General features: G+C 38.3%; 1 protein-coding gene across 1 annotated transcript; it reads left to right on the top strand.

The window, feature by feature from the left end:
• Positions 1-5453: 5453 nt before the first annotated feature.
• On the top strand, positions 5454-10153 carry LOC145460576 (solute carrier family 35 member E3-like). The gene is made up of 6 exons (XM_081445434.1): positions 5454-6109; positions 7094-7204; positions 7841-7900; positions 7987-8085; positions 8477-8559; positions 9068-10153. The coding sequence occupies exons 1-6, from the start codon at positions 5732-5734 to the stop codon at positions 9255-9257; spliced, it is 921 nt and encodes a 306-aa protein (XP_081301560.1). The 5' UTR covers positions 5454-5731; the 3' UTR covers positions 9258-10153.
• Positions 10154-22831: the final 12678 nt, after the last annotated feature.

Raw genomic sequence — 22831 nt, forward strand, 5'->3', positions numbered from 1 at the left:
AAAAACATAATCGAAACATTATGAAGTAGAACAATGGTTACTTTTAATTTCATTTTTTTCGCCAAGATGTAGATCTGCACAACCCACTTGTGATTAACTCACGACGAACGTCATATATTCGTGGCAATGTGTTTTCTTGGGGATTTCCTCTTGTTGTTGTTGGGATCTGTGCGGTTTTGCAAATGACAAACACTGGGAATGTTCATTATGGTAAGTTTCTTAGTGCACAGTACATTGAAAAGGCCTTAGCTTGCCAACAGGCTCAAGGGTTTGAGTCTAGCACTTAAGCTGCTATCTAGTTTTTCGCTTTGGCGCACGAGCCAGTTCACGATTTACGAATGTCGCGCATTGGTGGAACGCACGACGTGGGGAGTTCGGATTCCTCCTTGTCTCGGGGATGTCTCTCGCGGCTTCGCCACCCACGTTCCCAGCCCAAACACGCAAGAGACTGCTAGCAGGTTAAAGCGGCCTCAAACTTTCCATCGGGTTCTAGCCCTGGCCTGGGAAGTAGCGTTTCATTCTTGGGCAAGACATTTTACTCTGACAGGACGTCTCTCCATCTATATGTGTAGATGAGCACCGGAGAACCTTTTGAGCAACCCGGCAACAAAATGCTGGTGTGAGTACCCCTGCCCCTAGCCGCTGTTTACAGAAAAAACAGAAATAGTTTTGGCTTTAATTTCCTAGTGATAGAGTTGTTGGATCTAGGAAGATCAAAGAAGACTCTATTTGAAGGGCAGGTTTTGGAAGAGAGGGCGGAGCACCAAGCAACTTTTCAGAGTACTTCTCCTCCATCGGATAATGGCAATGAAACGCCACATTTCAAAACTGTTTCTAAATAGCCTCGCTTTATTTCATCTGGTATACCAGTGCTGCATCTAACAAACCATTCACCTCGCAGGTAATGACGATGGCTGCCAGCTGTCTCTTCCAGCCCGTACTTTTGCTTTGGCTTTTCCCGTTACTGCCATACTTGTTTTCAACATCTTCGCCGTAATCCGCACAGTTGTTGCCATCAGACAGCAAGATCAGGTATGGACAATGAAGTACATTTTAGCCTCTTGAAATTTACTTGCGCTTTCTAAAATTTCCAAGTTAGTTTCTTACCTAGTATTTTTGAAAAGTGTATCGCTGCTTATTTAGATAGGACGCGGGACTTTGAATTGCGAGACCTGCATTGAAGCTTTGTTGGGCTTAATTTTGTGTTCCTTGCCAGGACTACATTTCCTCTCACATTGCTTGTCCTCATGCCGCCTCATAGGAGTAATAACATGACATCATTGGAAGTTTGAAATAAAAATCTGAAACAGGTATTTTAAATTGTCAAATAATGAGGTTGCCAGAGACTTTTCGGCACGGGCCCTTCTTCGGGGTGTTGAAAAAGGCTGTCACGAACTCGAATCACGTCCATAATTTTTTTTCCCAGTTTCCTTGAAGTTTGCCTGCCATGGATTAGCTTGGCAATAAATGGAGACTGCCAGAACTCCTAGCTACTTTAGGCTGTGGCTGCTGCACAGTTTAAGCCACGCACTAGGGCTTTATATTAGCTTGCTTCTAAATGTTTATTTAACTCCCGCAGTTTATTCGAACTTGGCGTTGATATAAAGCAAGGGTTTTTATTCATTTCATGGGACAACAGTATATTACGCCACTATAAGAAGGCAGCTTATTATGCCTCGCATAAATATATACCTCAGGGTCTCATTAACAATTCAAATCTCCTTGGAAAATCTGGCATTTACAACCTAGTTCCCAGGGCTTTTTCTTTGGAAATTAGGAAGGGCAGGAAAATTAGGAGAAGGCCCGGATGCTAGGCTGTGCAGTTTGGACGACACGAATTGCTTAACTTCATAATGAAAAAGGACAATTAGGGTCATTATTTGGAAAGCTTTCGGAGCTTGTGTTTGTACTAGGACTTTCCTCAGTGCTGTAAACCTTTCTTTCGTATTTGTGGAAGGGAAACATGCCTACTTACCAGAGAAGCCTGCCTCTGATTATGCTGAAATTGACAGTGGTCATGGGGATCACCTGGATCCTGGGATTTGCGTTGGGTTTCTATCCCACTCCATATTTGGAATATCCATTCGTCATCATCAACAGCTGTCAAGGTAAGTTTCCTTGCCCAGGCCCCTCTCCCCATTCACTCGTTATAGCATCATATCTCTGCAGGTTGTATTCAGAGTCTTGTCATGTGATATCAAATTCAGACTTGACTGTTTAACTGAGCGAGTGCACATAGCAGCGGTGGCATAAAGTTTAAGACCAAAAGCCAACCTCGTTCCCAGGCTCTCTCTAACGACAAGGGAGGCAAGGCAGCGAGAGCCTAGGATCGAGGTTAACTGAAAGCGTGCTGGCAGTTCCTACTTTACAAGTGCAGAGGCTCTGAACGATTTTTACGATCTTAACAGTTTTGATTTCTTTTGGTTTATTTTGCTATCTTAATCCGCAGACGGCCTCCATGAAAAGCACTTTTTAATGTTTAAGAATTTTTATTCCGTTATTGTGGTTAGGAAGATAGGTAACTAGTTGATTATCGTAAATAGACTGATGGAAATACCGTGTATAAATAAAGTTATCGTATCGTATCGTACGTACAAAACGGTGGGAGAGAGGGTGAGGGTGTTAGGTTGGGGTTGATCGGTGTTATCCCCAAAGGTTTTTTTTTTCAGGATTTTGAAAAAAAAAAAAATTCTGAGGGTAACAAAGTATTATTTTAACGTTTTCTTTGATTTGAAGGTGATTTTGACACAGCTGGTTGAGTATTGACCAGCATTTTGTACTTCAAATATTTCTAAACCATTTTCTCTTTAATCGTCAGGTCTCCTGCTCTGCGTCTCATTTGTGATCAAGAAACGAGTCTTCACTTTGTGCAAGCAGAGATTCATTACTGCTACCAATCCTGCACCCGCGACAGAAGCTGGGTCGATTCCACAGCATTCTTAAACCTTGCCAGGGTAGAGTGAGGGAGCTCTGGCCAAACTAATAGCTTGGTGTTGTGAAAAGTTGCAATAACATTTCTGGTTACGTAGGGAAATTTCGTCCAAAAATTCGCTTCAAATCTTTGAAATTGGTTCGAAACTTCAACATTTCATTCCTGATGAAATTTCACTTTCGCTTTAATTTAAAAGTGACTTTCAATATATTTGAACAAGCACTCGAGAGGATTCACCGACAAGTTGCTTCACAACCAGGTTATTTTGCTGTAAAAATGCCATTCGCTGACAGTTAACAAGCAGATTTGTAAATGCTTTTACGTATTTGTTTTAGAGCTATGTACGTAACTGTAAAAATAGTTGATTCCACAAGGGACGTAGATAACCTGTATGTGTCATTAAAACAACTTGAGCTGTTTGCCCCATCAGAAGTTTGTGATTCTGTCCCTCAAGGACCTCTGGCGTTTTCTTCTAGACCCAGCTTTTTGATCAACACTCAACCTTTCTTCGACTGTTCAACCTGATTTAGAATCAATACCGTGACAACGACAATCACAAACCCCCACAGTTTCGCTAGCATTTTAAAATTTTTGAAGTGTTTGGGTGGTCGTTTGCATTTTCGCTTATGCTGGTGTCGCTGATACCCCGGATAAAGCGAAGATCGAGGGGCAAATTTCGAAGTGTTCCGGCTTGCAGTTGGCAAACGTTCAATGCGAAACTTTCCACCTAAAGCAATAGATCCTGAAAATGAACTTAAAAAGTAAATGCATTTGAACAAAAGCGGTTCACTTTTAGACGGCATCTTGGAAATGGCATTCGTTCGGCCAATTCCTCGTGCGTCTTTGAATTACTCGTGAATGATTAATTGAATGATTGTTAAATAATTAGCTGCTTGATTCATTCCTGGTTTATTTATTTATTTGTTTATTTATTTATTTAATCTATTTGCTGTGGTTTTAATATTTGCATCCCTTTTACAGTTTTATGCGATTGCGGGCCAAAGTGCTTTAATGTTTTCTCTTTAGGCCGTGGGGAGAGCATTTAACTTTTGCCACATTTCCATCCATAAGGTTTTACTTTTCATTGGCTGCTAGGCAAACAAAACCTAAAATTATAGCTTAGTAAGTCAGCAATGGAGGATTTTCCCGTTTTATAGTCCTCATAACATGGTACCTGGTTTTCGGTGTCAGCCGTCCTCAACAAATTAACTCAACTCGTTTGCGCAGGAAATGTGAAAGACCTCATGCATAGTTTATATGGGCGTTTAGTTCAAATTGCATATATCGGTAACTGTGTAAAGTAAGCTCTTAATTTATAAGAATATATTTTATTATATGGCTAGCTCCTTGAGCGGGCAAGATGAATCAAATCTTGCGCTGTTATTCTACCCGAGCTGGCAAGATGGAGCTATCTCACGCGCTCGGGACTACCCGCCGTGTCCCGCAAGAAAAATTTCCCCGAAAGCCATATAATAAACCCTTCATTGACCAAGCTTGTTCGGTCAAGATGGCTTGATATTGCCCTCGTTCTTTTTTTCGCGAGTTTATGGACCTCGACTCTGTCTCGGTCCAAAAAGTTGCCGCGCAACTTGTGGAAAGCCCTACCAAATACACTCAAAAACAGAAATGTCATGCGCTACAATGTAAAGAATATCACCGGAATATTCTTCAGCCTAAAATCGGCCGGAAAAACAATATGCCTGCTATAAAAAGAGTGTAGATCGTAGAAATTAAGAAACTAATTGCGGAACAAACTGCAAAGAAGATCTCAACTGATAAGATATCTATTCGGCAATAAAAGCAACAAACAAAAACAAAGAAGAGGTAGAGGTGTAATATGACACCTGTTTTTTTAAGCTTATTGCGGGGTATAGATACGTAACACAATACAAATATATCAGTAAAACATAAACCAAGCAGGAACAGAGATAAACGACGCGCGGTACGGATCAAGTTTCGTGACCTTTTACAAAAAATAAATGGGCTTTTGCAAACACCTGGAACACCGTTCCGTTGTCGAGAAGTTATTTTGGCAGTTGGGGCCCACTTTTGTGGCCATTGCCATTATGGAGAGATGGCTGTTGTAGAGAGGTTACGATCAGAGCTGTGTAGGGAGTTTTAGCGAGCCACGACGGCGACGGCAACGAGAACGTCACCAAACAAAAGGTTTAATGAGCAGAACAATGGTTCTGCATGTGCATTTTGAATCTTTAAACATTTCATTGCCGCCCTCTACAAAACAACAACGTGAATTGAAATGACCAAGTTCTGCGTATTTGGAGAACGTGTACCGCAATCGCATGTTTAGCCTGAGCAGGTTTTTAGACCGATAGGCGTACTGAACAGATCTACACAGTTGCGACATTCGAGTGTAAAATATAAATACTTATTTATTTACAAGGCGTCGTCCTCGGCGTCGCCGTCGTCATTGCTAAAACGACCGTCCGCCAGGACCAAAAAAGGTGACCTTTCATTGGTGGAGGGTTCCACGTATCATTGTAAAACGCGCGAAGGACTGGGAGTGAATGCGATTTCCAAGATGGCGTCCAAAAGTGAACCTTTTCGTTCAAATACAACATTTACTTTAAGTTCAGTTTAGGATCTTTTGCTGTACTTTGGCCAACATTTTGATGCCAGGATCTATTGCTTTGGGTGGAAATTTTCGCACTGAACGTTTGCCACCTGTAAGCCGCAACACTTCAAATTTGCCCTCGATATTCGCCATCTACAAACAAAAGAGCAGTCGAGTTTAATAATTGAAGCCGCGATTTTGTCGTGGAATTTTAGCCAAACAACACAATGCATAAAGCTGTGCTGACGCTGGGGTTGTTAATCAATATATGTTCCTCGATCTGTATCGTTTTCCTCAACAAATGGCTGTACGTTCATCATGGCTTCCCGAATATGACTTTAACATGTATTCACTTCGTGACCACGTATATTGGTCTTCGATTGTGTGTTCTGTTGAATGTCTTTCAACCCAAACGGCTCTCTGTACTTAAAGTGGTTCCATTGTCCTTGGCGTTTTGTGGATTCGTAGTATTTACTAATCTCAGTCTACAGAATAACACGGTTGGGACGTACCAGTTGGCAAAGGCCCTCACTACCCCAGCTATTGTGGGAATTCACTCTTTCTTCTACAACAAGAGTTACTCACCACAAATCAAGTTAACAGTGGTAAATGGCAACTTAAACTCTTTTAATTCCATAATGAGATCAAAATCCAGTTTCCTCTTACAATAAGGTAGGGACAAACCTTGGAGTGAATCAACTTGGTTCCCTGATTTCAATAAGAATGGCAATTATTCAAGAGTGAGAAATAAGCAATAATAGGCCCTTTGCATGATTGGGTCACATGGTACAAAGTTACACTTGCTGGGGTGCAAGTTGCACAGTGGGACCTCCAAAACAAAGCAAGTCATACCAGTCCACCTTGACCTGCCTTTGTTTTGGAAGTCCCACTGTACAACTTGCATCCCAGCCTGTGTGATTTTATGCCATTTGACCGGATCATGCAAAGGGCCTATTGTCATTCATGTTTAAATCAGTGATCCAAGTTGATTCAGTCCCAGTTTTGTACCTGTCCCTTACAATGTCAGTTCATACGTAGATTAGTTGAGGAGAACAAAGAAATAATCAACAACCACGAAATATAAAATTGCCTTCACGTGCAACTGAAATCTTATAAGGAGCATTTAAGAGAAATGTAAATGTCTGCTGTGGGCCAATCGGCCCAAACTCCCAGTGTATGCACCTAGGAGGGTATCAAAGGGGAGTTGTGATTGCATTTCATGCTCAAATGTCAATAAAATTCCTGCATCTCATATACTTTTTGCTACTTTTATTTTTCATGAACTCATAGATCACTTAATGTCTTTTAGTGGCTATTAATGCATCACTTGCTAATTTTTGCCCTCATTGCATGTAATACTTAAACCCTTAGCCACCCTCAACTAGGGGTAACGGTATTTACATGTATATTCCCTCCCTGATGGGATGCTGGTCTATCATATAGTTATCTACAGCATTACATTTGCTAGTACCCATTTGTTACAACTCCAAAATGTGAGTTCTTTCAAGTCTTACACAACTACAGTATTGTATACCTGTTGATTATTTACTCAAAATTCATGTAGAATATATTTCCATTTCTTTATGTAGATTCCAATAATACTTGGTGTATTTTTGAACTCTTATTATGATGTGAAGTTCAACTGGGTTGGTACAATCTACGCAAGTTTAGGCGTCATAGTAACATCCGTTTATCAAGTGGTAAGTTACACATTTTTTCATGATTTGCATAGTTTATCGACCATAATGAGATAAATGTATTTATTAAAAACTACATTATTGGATAATACTATTCAAGAGTTTTTATTGGCTTAGCCTTCATGGGTTATCAACCATTATACCACTCTCTACAGTGTACTGGTGATTTTTTGAGGCATTTTTATTTTCATTTCTAAAGGTATAAAACAATTATTCCACTTGCACTTGTTGGATATGAGATGGTAACAGGTAACTCCGTGCTGAGCACTTCTTTGGGTATCTACCATCTCATATCCAACGCATGCTCCTGGAATAATTGTTAAGAAGCCTTGAGTAAATAAATTACTTTTAGATAGTTTACATTAAATTACTACTGGAATCTGTATAATTGCTACTAGCTTAAAACATGTATACAGATTAGCAAACAGAAGTATGCATTAGTAAATTTACAGTGATGGACCCAGATGTGCTTAAATGAGGGAGGTGGGGGGGGGGGGGTGATTAAGGGGGAGATGCCCCTCTCCTAGGTCCACCATGATTATTTTCCATCATACATAGAACTATTTCATGTTCCTTGCTAATACACACTACAAGTGTATGAATTATTCTTATTCTATACTTGTACTGTTTATCTTTCAGTGGGTTGGAACAAAGCAAAAGGAATTTCAGGCAAACTCCATGCAGCTGTTGTATTACCAGGTGGATGACAATGGTTAACTTATCATTTGTCTCTTTGGTAATAAAGGAATAAAAATATTTTAGTTAATTATGAAAATCTTTTTCAGGCTCCATTATCAGCTGGCATGTTAGCAGTAGCTGTTCTTATTTTTGAGCCTATCACAGCAGAGAGTGGACTGCTGTCTTCCTGGTCAATGTCATCACTGGTAAGTGAAATTGAGTGTATTTATGACGCTATTTAGAAGGCTAAGAAGTTAAAAATCTAAAAGAAATGGTTTTTAGTTTGAAATAACGGGGAATTTGAAATAACTGAGTTCAAATTACCGGGGTTCAACTGTAGTGTCTTAAATCTGAAGGTAATATTGTGGACAAAATTAATATATTTATGTTAATGCTGTTTTTAAATGTAATTAGGATTTGAAACTTATTTAACCAGCTTGATTTTTTTTCCATAATCAGTAGCATGATCAAATGTTCCATAAGCAGACATCTGTCCTAAGTAGACACTTGAACACCAAGGATGTCTGTTTAGGGAAGTTTGACGTTACATAATATTATGCCAAAATACATGCACCCACGGCTTTACTTTCTTTGTAGCTGGTGGTGTTAGCATCTGGTGTTGTGGCCTTTAGTGTTAACCTGTCTATTTACTGGATCATTGGAAACACCTCTCCAGTGACGTATCCTTTAAAAATGTTAGATGATAATAAACTAAACGTACGTGCAAATCCAAAAACTGTGAGCACTTCAATGCGACTTTCTGATGGGCCACTTGGCTGGTACGGCAGACTTTACCTTGCCTTACCTATCTGAGTTCACTTTTTGATCCATTAATTCTTCACAGCAAACCATACTGGGTAACATAGGCATTGTTGCAGTAAAGTTGCGGTATTTTTTAAAATTTCCATTATTATGTTATGTTATAATTTAATGTGCCAAGTCATTATTTGGCCGTGTGACTGTGTGATGCACTTCCAGTCAAAGACCCACATTTCACCCTTGCTTACCATAGAGTCTCCAGTAGCTCAGTGGTTAGAGCATCTGGTTAGATCACAGAGGGTTGTGGGTTCAAATCCCATCTGGAACTCAGATCTTTTTTTTTTTTGAGTTTTCAGTTGATGCTATTTTCTGTTATGCGATTTATATGTCACAATTGACTTAATTTGCTATTTCTTAACTAATGGTTAGATATAATATGGTTGGCCATTTGAAATTCTGCATCATTCTCTTGGGTGGCTACTTTATCTTCCATGATCCACTACGTGTCAATCAAATGATGGGTGTGGCTATAACACTCTCCGGAATCATAGCTTATACACACTTCAAACTTGCAGAACAAAATACCCTTAAATTACCTACTACAGTAAACAAAATATGAATGAAATCATGAATGTTAACTTAAGTTAGGTAATGTGTTATCATTTCCAACTGTTGAAAAGCTCAATAAAATGAATATAATTATATTAATTATATTAATTTTTGATGTTAAGAATAGGGGATTTTTTGAGACCTTCAGTTATAGCAGTTGTTGCCTGTAAGAAATTAAGGCTGAAAAAGTAAGTTGGTGAGATAAAAGTACAAGATAGTTAAGTATGTTTTGTACATAGCATTTGAGTACTCAGGTACTAAGAATTCTAAATTTGAATTTTGCACCAAGAACGTGGAAAGTATTGGGAACTTCAACCATTTGTATAGCAGAACTTCATATTTAACTTGAAGAACACATTTGTTACTCCTGTCTGACCAGAAGGAATTTGAGTTTCTACTAATACAGCACTTAAATATATGGCATGCAAAGTGTGAATGAGAATTATTGGAAATTCCAAGGGGGAGGGGGGCCTCAGAAGCCAAAATATTTAAAGGCAAGTCTGAAAAAAACTAGAATTCTGCAGGGATGGGGGTGGGAAATGGATATTTTCTGGAACAGCAATGTACATCACAGTTTTTCTTTAATTTACAGTGAGTTATCTTTGGGTATGTTATAAACTCACATTGTGTGAATGGCGCCCGGTTGGCTAGTTAGCTCAGTTGATAAAGCACTGCACCAGTATCACAGAGGTCATGGGTTTGAATCCCATATTTCAAGTATGAACTGTTTTCAGGCTTTAATTTAATTTTAGTTGTGTGTATAACTGCAATGATCTATCATGATATCGTCATGTCTTTCTCTGCAGTTGAAATATATGATTATATTCAGTTGTACAGTGAGTTATATTTATTTTAAAGGGGAAGACAAAGGGACAGTGTTAAATATATACTGCTATGATTGTGAAATCTTCTTGCTGTTGTTCAGGTGTATCTCATGTCCTTGCAAGATACTCGGGGGGGGGGGCGGTTATTGTTAATGAGTGGTACCAGACATTGTAATCCATCAAATATTTTTGCTCGTGTGATTGGTTTAAATGCTTCACGTGACTTAATATCCGAGGATATTGCCCAATTTTCAAAACCGCGCATGTTGCAAAAATACTTGAAGGACAATAAACACAACAGCCTCCATTTGGTGCGAAAATATGCTCGAATATTAGTCGTTGGACATTATCTGTTCCAAGAAGCTTTGAGGAACAGATAATGTCCACGGACAAATATGTTTATTAATACATACCCACCTTAGAGAGGGTTATTGGAAATTCCAAGGGAGAGAGAGGGATCTTGAATGCCACAATTTTTAAAGGAAAGTATGAACCAAAACTGGAAATCGACTTCTGGCATGATGGGTCGACACCCCGGAGGGGGGGGGGGGGGAACTACAAGAAAAATTTATTGGGGGTGTGCAGCTGGCTTCCCAAAACCCTTACCTTATTTATGACCAAAATCTGTGATTTTCAATACACTATTTATGACCTGACCCTAAATCAATACCCTGTTTCAGACCTACCTTATGCCTACAATTGTGGACAATGTCCTTGGGACGCTTACGTAATTTAACAAATTATCTGTGTTTTACTACTGAAGTTTGAAAAAAAGCGCTGCTTTCGTTTTAAAAACGCGTTGCTCTTCCCCCTCCCCACCCAATACAATGTTGAAGCCCTGAAGACCTTTGTCCATGATTGTAGTTCCCAAGTTCAGACCGATGTAAAGGCATCGTGAAGGGCGTTTGTTGATCAGTCTTATCAATAATGATGAAAAACTAGCTTCTTCTAAAAAAACATTTCCAATTCAAGAGAAGAGTGCAAAACCAGACCCCATTAATGATGAAAATGGCTAAAATCGACATCATGACCAAAACGGCTGAAAAACCATTCCCTTTGGGGCTGCACCTACGTATATAGCCCATATAAAAGAAGTAGGTACCCTTAATTATTTCTTCGCGTGTAACCCTGAAAGACACCAGGACCACTAAAATTGCTGGCATTAATTTCCTCCTGTACACCATGAGTGATACCAACGACCAGGATCCACGTCTTTTTCATCTGGGAGACCCCCTGGGATCTCCCTACTCCCGCCAGGAAGACCTCCTAACCAAAGCCTTGAACAGTGTAACAACGCCCTCGGACCTATTTATCTTCAGGAGAGTATACTACGAGTAGTCCCTCTTTCGCCCAGTCCGTCGAGCGAGGAAAAAATGACCGCGCGAAATCCTGGGGACGAGACGCGCGCGACTCCCAGGACGTTTGCGCGGCCATTTTTTCTCGCGGTTTTCTCTCGCGTCACGCACGACGGTCTAATATTGATAGAGGGACTACTTGTAGCGTTGCACTTTCGTCCTGCGTGGCAGACATGTCTAACACCTTTTGACCAATTGTATGTGTTGTTGTTTCTTCCAATGAAAATGCGTTGTGATCGTGTCCTCTGAGATTATTTTACTAGGGGACGGGACCGTGTTTGCCAGTTGAAAGCTCGAAACCTATCGATTGTGACTTTTATCGTGAGGGTGTTTTGCCGGATCTTTCTGCATGTTCCGAAACACATTTACAGCTGCCTTTGAAGCCTAATATTGTTGGTAAGAAGCTTTGTAAAGTGTAGTGTATTGTATTATGTTGTTTGTAGAAATGGAGTGAGCAATTTATATGGCTCAAGTCTACGCAGCCATTTCGAAATGTTCATCAGCAATCTAAGTTTTGTTGATCGTGTTGCTTTCAAGCGGCACGAACTACGCTGGCACTAGTTTGTATAGTCCACACTGTTGTGTTTTGAATTTTGCAATTAAGATCTGCCTCCGTCACGGGCATAAAGAAACGCTGTCGTGCAGACAGAACAAATTTTCACTCAGCTTATTACCACCTTGTATCGCCAAATGCCACCAAATATACAGCTTAGTTGGATAAAAATACTATAGAGCAAAGCAAAACAGTAGATTCGAAATAATGTGCAGGATTGCAAGGATTGAAATTGGTTACAGTTCAAGAAATTTGAGTTTAGTTCAGGATGTCAAGAAATCGAGTTTACCATTCTTGTGACAGTTTGAACTTTCGAGCCTTTATTTTGTCTGGTATTTCTTTGCTTCTATCAGTATTGGGAATGATTTCTACTGATGTTAAAGTAAGCTTAAAGTAATCTCCTGGGCACAATCATGAAAACAAATGCACAATACATTTCCCTGAATGTTTCCTACCAAGCACAGTCTCTAAAAATAAATTAAAATAGGTCACCATGCTTGCAAAAGAGATATGATGTACCTGTCTTACCCTATTTTGCCAGGTCTTTTAAATAGTACTATTCATTTATTTTATCACTCCGCATTACATTTTGCGGTGGCTGGAAGGTACAGTTTTTTGATGAACTTTGATAGGCATACATGAATTTTTGAGCATAAGGAACAACATAATAAACAACTTATGTAAAAGAATCGAAAATAATCCAAATAACATACAATCCATGAGTAATGATTTTGTTTTTGATGCTATTGAATAAGTGTAAAATTCTGCGCTTGAAGCGTTCACAATATAGTACTAAGGAATCACCAGTTAAGGTCAGGGTTGTTTGTCCTTCTGTTCTTCTTTTCCTCTGTTGTTGACGTGCTACCTTTAAGCTGTTTGTTACGAAGCAGTATTTTGTAGACACGCAGTGTGTATGGTCATCATGTGAGGCTGCTTCAAGAAGTGCTTGCCTAGGTTTCCTTTTCTATGCGGCTGGTCCAATTAGTACATATTATAGTTCACCACTGAATTTTCTCGATTGTTATTGGTTTAAATTGATCACGTGACGCAATAGTGTTCATCCATGGAGAGACACTATCAGCCCATAGTGCCTGTCTGAGGAAAATACCTGGATGGATAGTACTCGTCCATGTAAATGTTTCTGTAAAGAAGCAGGCTTACAGAAAGTAAACAATTGAAATATATTAAGTGGGTTTTTGTCTGTTTTCTTTTTCAAATTTTACATTTGGCTTCAATGACCTTCCATGGCTTTCATCTAAAAAAGTTGAAAATAATTCAATATGAATTTTGAACTGGTGCGCGGAAGAAAATTTAGTGGTGAATGATAAAGACAATAGAGTGTTTATGTCTCGGAACTATCGGTTGATAGTTGTCCCTTGGAAATTTGATGTTCTTAAAACTAGCATATTTGTTTTAAGAACATCAAATTTCCATAGGGCAACTATCAACCGATAGTTCCTCGACAGAAACTTTCTATTGTTTAAATAGGGATACATGCCAATACCTTGTCATGTCTTCATTAGGTGGCATTGCCATTATCTCTTTGTGCCAGCTCTTGTGTGAGGAACATTGCCATTCTCGTTATCTTCTGGAGAATTTATTCATGTTTTTGGATACTTGGTTTTTTTTTGTTCTTTTAATGTAAAAACAATTAAAGAAGGAGAAAACCGTTTGTTTATCTACTTGTATTTTTATTCTCAAGGATGTCTTTTATCTCTTGATAAATATATATGGGTTATTGACCAAGTGTGAGGTCAAGATGGCTGGATATTGGCCAAGTTCATTTTTTGTGAGTTTATGGATCGAGACGGAGTCAAGGTCCATAAACTCGCAAAGAAAGAATGAGGCGAATATCCAGCCATCTTGAACGAACAAGCTTGGTCAATAAAGGATTTATTATATGGCTTTCGGGGAAATTTTTCTTGCGGGACATGGCGGGTAGTCCCGAGTGGGCAAGATAGCTCCATCTTGCCCGCTCGGGTAGCCAATCACAGCGCAGGATTTGATTGATCTTGCCCGCTCGCGGAGCTAGCCATATAATAAGATGTAGTTCTCACCAGCTAAACTTTGCCACTAGAGATTCAGTCTGTTCTGTTTTGGTTTCATTGTCAGTTGAAATAGACTTTAAAAACCTAGGTCTTGATAAGATAGTCATACTTTTGCAGTTGTTTCTGATTGAATTTTGTTTTCTTTTAAATTTCCCTTTACTGAGGAACAGCTTTTAATCTACAAAGCTGTACATGTATGTTATTTTAAAACAGTCAGTGTAACTTAAAATATAATTGCATTTGTGTGATTTTGTGTTTAACAATAATGCTTTGAATTTCTGTTTTTGCAGTAATGGATGATCATCATGGGCTAGATGAGGGAAAACATGCCAAACCAAAGAAAGTCGTAGTAGAGAAGGAACTAGAGATGGTGAGCATCAGCTCTTACCATGATATGTATCAGTTGCCATGCATTGATAACTTTTTTAGAGTTGTGTCTTGCCAAAATAATTCATTTTTTTATTACCTGTACGTAATTGGGTCTTAACTGTAATGGCAGCACTTTCTCAAGAATTTTAGGGCTTATGTCCTCATATTATACTTCAATATCTGGTTAGCTTATGAGTTTTTTCTTGTACACTAAGTACTCCAGCAATACTAAGAAGAACATTGCAAACCAAATGTGTTAGAGGAAGCCAACTTTTATGTATTAGAGAAAGCCAACTATTATGTGTTAGAGAAGGCCAACTATTTTTCAAAACACATCTTCTTCGCACGTGGATGAATTAGCCAGTTTCTAGTTTTTAATTCCTTTTCATCCCTGCTATGAAGGCATAAAATTTAGCACAGGGAGTGTTTAGTAGATGGAGTTTCAAAATCTTAAGGAAGAAGTGATTGTACAGTACCACGTTAATTCACAGCTTATTATTCTTGTGTATCCGTTAAACTAGTCAACGACCCATTGTCCCCACTAGAACAAAATAATTTTGTTTTTAAAATTGATATAAAATAAAAGTCTCAACTTACCGGTAGTTTGGGAGGTTCTGTGGTATATTATAGGTTAAAATATAGATGTATGGCAGTGATACAAGCAATTTTTGCTGCATGTTACACAGAAGATATTTGCATATCATATGTAGTTACTCAAGCATTTGTCGCAGGGCACATATTTTTTCTATTCTTTGTTGTGACTCTTATTTAAAACCCCAAAAGCTGTGAACAAGACAGCTTGTAGGAAGTTGAGCTTTCTGTGTTAGCAAATGACAACCTTAACTTAAATGACAAAACTGGTAAACCATACATGTACAATTGCCCCTACTGTATTCTACATGTATACTTACAGCCTGCAAAGCACTCACTTTCTTTCCTGCAATGGTTTGGGGCACAACAAACATAAATGAATTAAGAGAGGTTGAGGAGTCAAGGAGGCAGAGTAAAGAAAACTTTTGGATGCCGCAAAGCTCTTAGAATGAGCTTGACAACTATTAATGCAGTGTTCGACACTAACTTTCTTGCTAATTTTCCCTTTGGGCAACTAGTTCTGTTTTTGTTGGTTCCCCGTGTGTCTTTTTAGTTGCCTACCTGGTAGACTTTTGTTGCCCATTAGCACTCATGAGAAAATTTCAACTTGCAGAAATGCTCAACTTTTTTGTAAACTTGCCTTCTTGTTTTGGTGTTGCAACAGTGATTCGTTGGGTGATTAATCAGTCATAGAGCACAACCCTCACAAGATTTTAAACATCCACGAACTGTGCCCACACATTTTGATGAGACTCCACTTTTCTAACAAATAGACCCAGTGAAGCACTTTTACTGGTCAAATAGAATGAACCAACTGTCATGAATGAAAACATAATTCATGCCCAGAAGCACATCATTATCATTAATATTATTGTTATTATTTTTGTTGTCATCGTTGTTGTTTTTATTGCTATTTTTATTTATTATTATTGTTATTATTAATAATTGTCTTTTTAACTATATATTAAGGAATGGCAAAAAGATGGCTCAGCCTGTACCTGTAGTGCTTATTTTGTATTTGTAATCATAGATTAATAAAACTGCTTCTCTTCCTCACCAGAGATCAGTCGGGGAGTAGCTTACAATCCTGACAACAGTGCCCCATTTCTTTTTGAGTCACAACAGTAAAACTTATAGCCAAAATATTGCCGTACCGTACAATTTGTGTGGAAAGACTTTGACACAAAAGTTATTTCCAAATACTGTTGCAAAATGCATCTTTGAAAATTCAATGAGGTTATCAAGCATTTTATAGTATTTTAAGAACTAGGGATTAATGCTTTTTATGGTTCGCACGATCACTAATCGACTAGCCACTTTTATTTAGCAAGCTTTGGGGCAAGCTTCTCACAAAATTTGGGTTCATGGCTTGTTTTGGAAATGAGAGTCAATTGTAGAAACTTTCCGTGAATGTAAGATTTGAGTTTACATGTCTTTGACCTTTAAGTTAATACTTCTGAACTTCTGCTCAAATGATTTCCCCAAAACTTGGGCATGGTTTGTATTAAGTCAGAATAAGCTGGTTCCAGAAATTGAGTAAAAGTATGCCAGCAAAATTTTTTTTACTGGTAGCGTTGTTGTCCAAAAAATGGGGTCCAGTCAAACACCAGTAAGAATAAAAATATTTTCCCCAGTAAATGGATTTAAGTAACATTATCACCGAGTGAAAGACAAAATATTTCCCAAAATTTCTTAGCCAACACTTCAAAGCCCCAAAATTTATGTTGCAAACTTTGACATGGGGTAGTGTGCCCACAATAACTGCAGAACCACCTTAAGTAATGATGAAATGGAATCAATAGAATAACCATGATAAGAATGGTGTTATCCTTTTGATACAATATTAATAACAAACAGTGGGGCTTGACTTTTCAAATTATAGAAAAACTCAAATTGCATCTAGGACCACCAGATCACAGTTTTCAAGCAACATACATGTAAATAGAAAGGAATTGTTAGCCAAATTAACTTTAACTAAAAATAACAGGCACTTTTTAAAAATAAAGTGGCTTGCTATTAAACAGTTAAAAAACAGTTCCTTTATATTGCTATATGTAGAAACATAAAAAATGAAAAGGGTTTGTCAAACACAACTCGATACACCACCACCACCCACATAAATTATGATACTCTCCCATGTAGATGTGGAAGGAAAACACCTTGTTTTCACTCTAAGAGGAACTGGAGTTTGCAAGCCCTGACAGCAAGCCCTGACAGTTGTTCAGATTGGTTTCTTTGGAGTTAATGACAATAAATTGATTAACACCAAACTAATTAAGAGAGCACTCGACAACCAAATTGATGGCATTTTGTTGGGTTCTTCATTAGGCCGTTATTGTTGTTTTTTTTTTTTTTATCATGACAGAACTCAAAAATGATATTGTTCGTAAAATGCTTGACAGTGGCCTTATAAATGAGTAGTTTTATGGACGTTATTTTGAAGATATGCTGTTGATGGACAAACCAAATAAATCTGACATGTTTTTGAAGATGGCTTGATCCATTTCCTGGACATTTCTCTGAAAAGAACATCCATTGACATTTATAGGAATCACACAAACACTGGACAGAATGTCTTGTTTTCTAGTCAAGTACGTTGACTTGCCAAAATTACTTGGGTTAGGCCTTGTTGCACCAGGCTTCTCGTATATGTGAAATAGACTCTCTCATTCAGAAACAAAGAACAATGATGAAAACGTTCTGTTAGGGAATGGCTTTCCTAAATCTGTGGCTTCTAATCTTGTGAGGTGTTTCAGACACAGTAGCTCGGAACCTAGAACATCTTATCCCAATAACAACAAGACTATGAGTTTTAAGGCTTTTAAATTCTAAAGTGGGGTTTTGGACTGGCACTAGTTTTGCTAGGCTAATGATGTAATTTTGAAAGCAGATGGGAGCTCCTCTGGGGGCCTGTCCAGGAATCCCCATCAATGTCCCAGACCAAAAATGGCATGTGCTTTTAACTATTACTCATCTCATGCAGGAAGGAAGTGATGTCTGAACAGTTTTCATTGAAGTGCCTTGAAACCAGAACCAGAGTATTAACAATATTACAAACAACGCAACAAAGAAAGTACAGGATGCAAAACAGAGCACAGTGATGCAAACCCAAATGCAAGTTAATTTTGAAACCAAATTGAAAATTGCTATGTAGAGTGAGACGGGTAACTGCAATCACAACTGATGGTTTGCTATTTGCGTGAAAAATTAGCAGACATTAAGTTGAAGGAAGTGAGTTTATAGAGAAGTCCATTTGCATCATATTAATCGAAAACCGGTTTTCTTAGTTAGGTATAGAAATACAGTATGTTAATAAGTAGTTTCTTAGAAATCGATTTTGAAATAAAAACTAGCGCTAAAAAGTCACGACGTTTCGACCTCTACGAGGTCATTTTCAAGTGAGTAAATTTTCTACAATAGCATATAGCCATGAATATGTTAAAAACAACTTATAATAGATAAAAATGTGGTGAACGCTAAAATGTGATAAAATATGTGAAAAAGTGTTAAAAATATACAATGGAAAAATAAAATAATCTTAGCAAGAATTGCTCTAAACAAATAATTGGGCGCGAATTGAATCGCACTGTTTGTTTAGCATTGGTTTCAGTTCTTTGATAAAAAAAACATTTCAAAAATAAGGTAGCCAAATTTGTTCTGACACTTTCTTAAGATTCGAAAACTCTGTGCGATGTCTTCTGGCTCCATATCGTGCTGCTCTCTGAGGTGGTTTCCGATTGCCGATCCTTTGTGTTCTTCAATTCGTTGGTGTAGGTGTCGGCACGTGTAACCGACATAGCCTGCATCACACAGGCCACACTGAAATGAATACACCACGCATTGTTGACTAACAAGAGGCTGCTTGTCTTCCCTGACCTTAATTTCATCCTTGATCTTTCTACTTGTGTAAACTGGGTTAATATCTGCGTTGATTTTCCGACTGAGGTCAGCCAGCTGTTTACGTACTACGTTTGCAGATTTCTGGTCCTTGTAGGGCAACACGATTCTGACTGGGGCTTCTCTTTTATCAGCCACTCGAGTATGTGAATCCTCGGACACTTTTGATTCAATAAATCTGCGAATGATTGACTGCACAGGGTCGTCAGGATAGCACAGTCGGGAAAAGATCTCTTTAAGGCGTTCACATTCCTCGTGAAAAAACTTCCACTTTCAAAATACAGTATGAATATTTATAATTTGAATTATAATAATATTACTGTTGTACTTTAGATTATGATTCCAATGCTCTTTTTAAAAACTGATTTCAGTTTCATTAGGTAGTTTGGTGCTTTGGGCCCAAAACAGCAGCCTGAAAACGGTCCTTGTAAGTTGACAAGCCCTTGAATAGCCAGGAAGTTTCAAGAAATGGGCCCTGAAGAGGCAAAGGGCCGACTTCAGACACAACTTAAAGCGAGTTTCATTTAGTCCAGCAAATTTATTTCACTTTCCGTAGGAGGAAGTTAAATTCCTAAAGATAAACATGAAACGAATTACTACAAATAACTAACTGAAGACGGCAGAAAACTAAGAGGAAAACACAAACAGACGATAAACTAAACGGCTTACCAAAATGCTGGCAACGGAGTTCAGGGAACCAAGAAGATACAAGTGTACCGGACGATAAACTAGCACTAAACGAACATGAAAGGATAACACAAATATATACGCAACGAAATTTACATACGACGCGAGAAAAAAAGCATGCAGAATGTGAAAAAATACATTAACATACGGAACAAAAAAGAACACAAAGAAAACACGAAATAGCCGTAACAGGCCCCTTCACAGAAAGTTTCAGTTTTCCACAATATTGTTGTGTCTATTAATGAAGTAAATCCATCTCCATATTTTTAATAGCCTGGCCAAACCATACCTGGAGGCATTAGATGATATGATCGATGAGGAGGAGGGGGAGTTAGAAGAAGACAAAGAAGAAGAAGAAGGACAAGTGGAAGGGCAAGAAGAACAAGACAATGATGATGAACACCTCTACAGAAAGTTAATAGAGGATGAGTTTAGTGACAGTGATAAAATCAGTATTTATTTCGTAGATTTTTTAAATTTTTATCAGGATTTCTTTAACAGATGTATTAATAAGTAATAATTAAGTAAATAGAGGATGAGTCTGAAATTGTTTTGATTGTTCTACATTTACAACAGCTTATTCAAAGTAGCCCAAGCTCAAAGGCTGAAGAAAATATGTCATTACTTTTTTTACTAAATGAACCACAAATCACTGTGTTGCCTGTGACTAGTTTGTTGGATCTAGATTTAAGGGACAAAAGAGTGACAGAACTTTTCATCTTTGTAATAAGAACCCAGCCACAGTCGTGCCTGACTAGCTGTGTCCACCTTCCTTGGTTTAAATAAGCTAATCAAAATGCATGAATGGTGAAAATATCAAGTATCATGTAACCTGTTGATCAGTCGACAACTCCACCTTTCACATTTCTTTTCATAATTTGGATTTGCCAGATTTGAATGGAAGCCATAGGAAAGTTGTTGAAAACATGTCAAAAAAATGATGAAAAAAAATTAGTTTGGTGGTCTGTGTTAGAAGTGCACCACTCTAAATGCAATGATAAGTATTATATTAGTATGTCCAAAAGGCATTTATCTGTCAAAAATAAAATTTCTCAAACTAATTCTAACTTTGGTTATTTTGCCTTTGTAACAATACAAATCTCAAGATTATAGTGGTTTTACAACACAGGCTAAAAACATGCCCTAAAATATAATTTTCGAAAATGTTTGGATAAAGCAACGGTTTGTATCATACGTGAGCATTGCAGATAATTCAAGCCAATTAATTCAAGGTCACAAGTCAGATTGTTTTGGTTCGCCCGTGTGTAGAAAGATCTATAAGATTCCAGTTGATAGTGATAATGGTAATTATACCTACTCATGAAAACACCAGTTGTATAAATTCCAGTCTAGCCATAAATAAATAAAAAAAGATTTGTAATCTTCTTTGTCATAACTGAATTATGTTATTGAACTAGTATGAGGTCCGTGTTGGTAAAACATTGGTCGAGTTCTTCGCCTTGCAATGTTACGGCGAGATCCATAGACTTGTTAAAAAAAGAAATACCCGTATCAGTATCCGACTAAAGTTTCATTCCATGTTCAATGCTAAATTCCTGAGGGGTGTGCCTACAAACGAGGACTAACAATAGAGCTATAAATCAATGAACATAATAAATCCCTCTAAGATTCTCTAACCGAAACAAGTGATAGGTTGAGGTATCACTGAATTCCTAATTTTCAACCTTCTGCTTTCATTTCAGCGTCTCTCCCGGTTAATAATACGTACCCGTTGTAGCTAGTTCCAGCCGATCCCTGGAATGCAAATCTCATTAGCAGTCAGTGCTCTCTCTGATAACCATAACGAGTACTTTTCAGGGTATCAAGTCTTATATCGGAGGTTCGGTGATATTTCTTTCTAAAAACAAAAACTGAAATAGTGTTCAACATAACCTTGCTCAGTACGTTTGCGAAAATCTATTGGTTCCTTTCAGAGGTTTCTTTAAGAGCACTCGGCTAACCTCCAGGTACGATTTCCGTACAGCGCCATACATTAATTATGTATGCAACTATCTCAAACTATCACATTATACTCAAACAGCAATCGTGAAAAGAACGAGTCAGTCAAAAAATTGCATGCATAATTAATGTAGGGGTGGTGCGAAAATCTTGCCAACCTCCCTGTCAAAATAAGAGAGCCCCTCTGCCAGTTTTGTCCACATAGTATAATTTCCACTGACAGAATCGCTATGATTACGATGACGACCACAAAGCGCTTTGTGGTGTATTGAATAGGCCACAAAGCGCTTTGTGGTGTGAAAAATTGGAAAAACCAAATTATTTCAGAAAATAGCTGTGAGATATTTGCGAGTCAACGAGCCATCCAGTTTTCAATGTTAAATCCCAAAATAAAACACCACATAGCGCTTTGTGGTGATTTGAATAGGCCACAAAGCGCTCTGTGGTGTTTTGAGTAGGCCACAAAGCGATCTGTGGTGTTTTCACCTGAGGCCACAAAGTGCTCTGTGGTTTTTTGACTAGTTTTGCTGTTTTGTAAAGCAAAGCGAACTAGGAACAGTTAGAAAGCACTCCGGCCATAAAAATCTACCCGACAAGAAAATTTCTGTAATAAATGTTCGATGCTACAGGAGACGGCTTACCCAAAAAGGTTCAGTCAGCCTCAACAAACTTATACTGAGAAGAGGGCTTTCGCGAACCGGATTTCGTGTGAGTGACAAGATTGGGAATAGAGAAATATTGCGCAGATTGAGTGGTAGTTTTACAGCACCGAAACTAAAATTGGTTACACTGCTTCTCAGAAATTTTGTTTTGCCTCTGTAATATCATTAAACGATCTGAATAATTTGGGGATAATCAAAGCGCGGAGTTTAATATTGGCTGGCCGGGAACACGCAGTTCGCAAACCGGAAAGCAACCACTGTTTAAATCTTCGATCGAACTTTCATGTTGAATTTGAAACTGAAAATACACTAAGCGGTCAATTTCCGATAGAAATCTTGTGAGGTAAATGCCATTCTTGCAAATAGTCGCTGCATATTTACGTTCAGAGTCACTCTGGTTCAGAGTAAAGACATACAAAGTCAAATACTGCTTCCGTACGCTACCCCTCCAAAAATCAATTTTGCTCGAAGACCGAACTGCAACGGAGTTTAGTTACCAGTCTTATGCTGCGTGTTATTAGATAGAACGCATGATATGATTGGCTCCGTATATCACATTACGTCAGAGGACATGTCTGCTACATAGGACATAACTGCAACGGTACAACTACTCGTATCAGGCTCCGTAATCAGGAGAGC

Source organism: Orbicella franksi, chromosome 11 (assembly GCF_964199315.1).
Source record: "Orbicella franksi chromosome 11, jaOrbFran1.1, whole genome shotgun sequence".
In the NCBI taxonomy this organism is placed as follows: domain Eukaryota; kingdom Metazoa; phylum Cnidaria; class Anthozoa; order Scleractinia; family Merulinidae; genus Orbicella; species Orbicella franksi.

Coding starts and splice junctions, on each gene's coding strand:
- LOC145460576 (XM_081445434.1), top strand. CDS start 5,732: ATGCATAAAGCTGTGCTGACGCTGGGGTTGTTAATCAATATATGTTCC. Junction 7,205..7,840: donor TAACATCCGTTTATCAAGTG/GTAAGTTACACA, acceptor TTTATCTTTCAG/TGGGTTGGAACAAAGCAAAA. Junction 7,901..7,986: donor TGCAGCTGTTGTATTACCAG/GTGGATGACAAT, acceptor AATCTTTTTCAG/GCTCCATTATCAGCTGGCAT.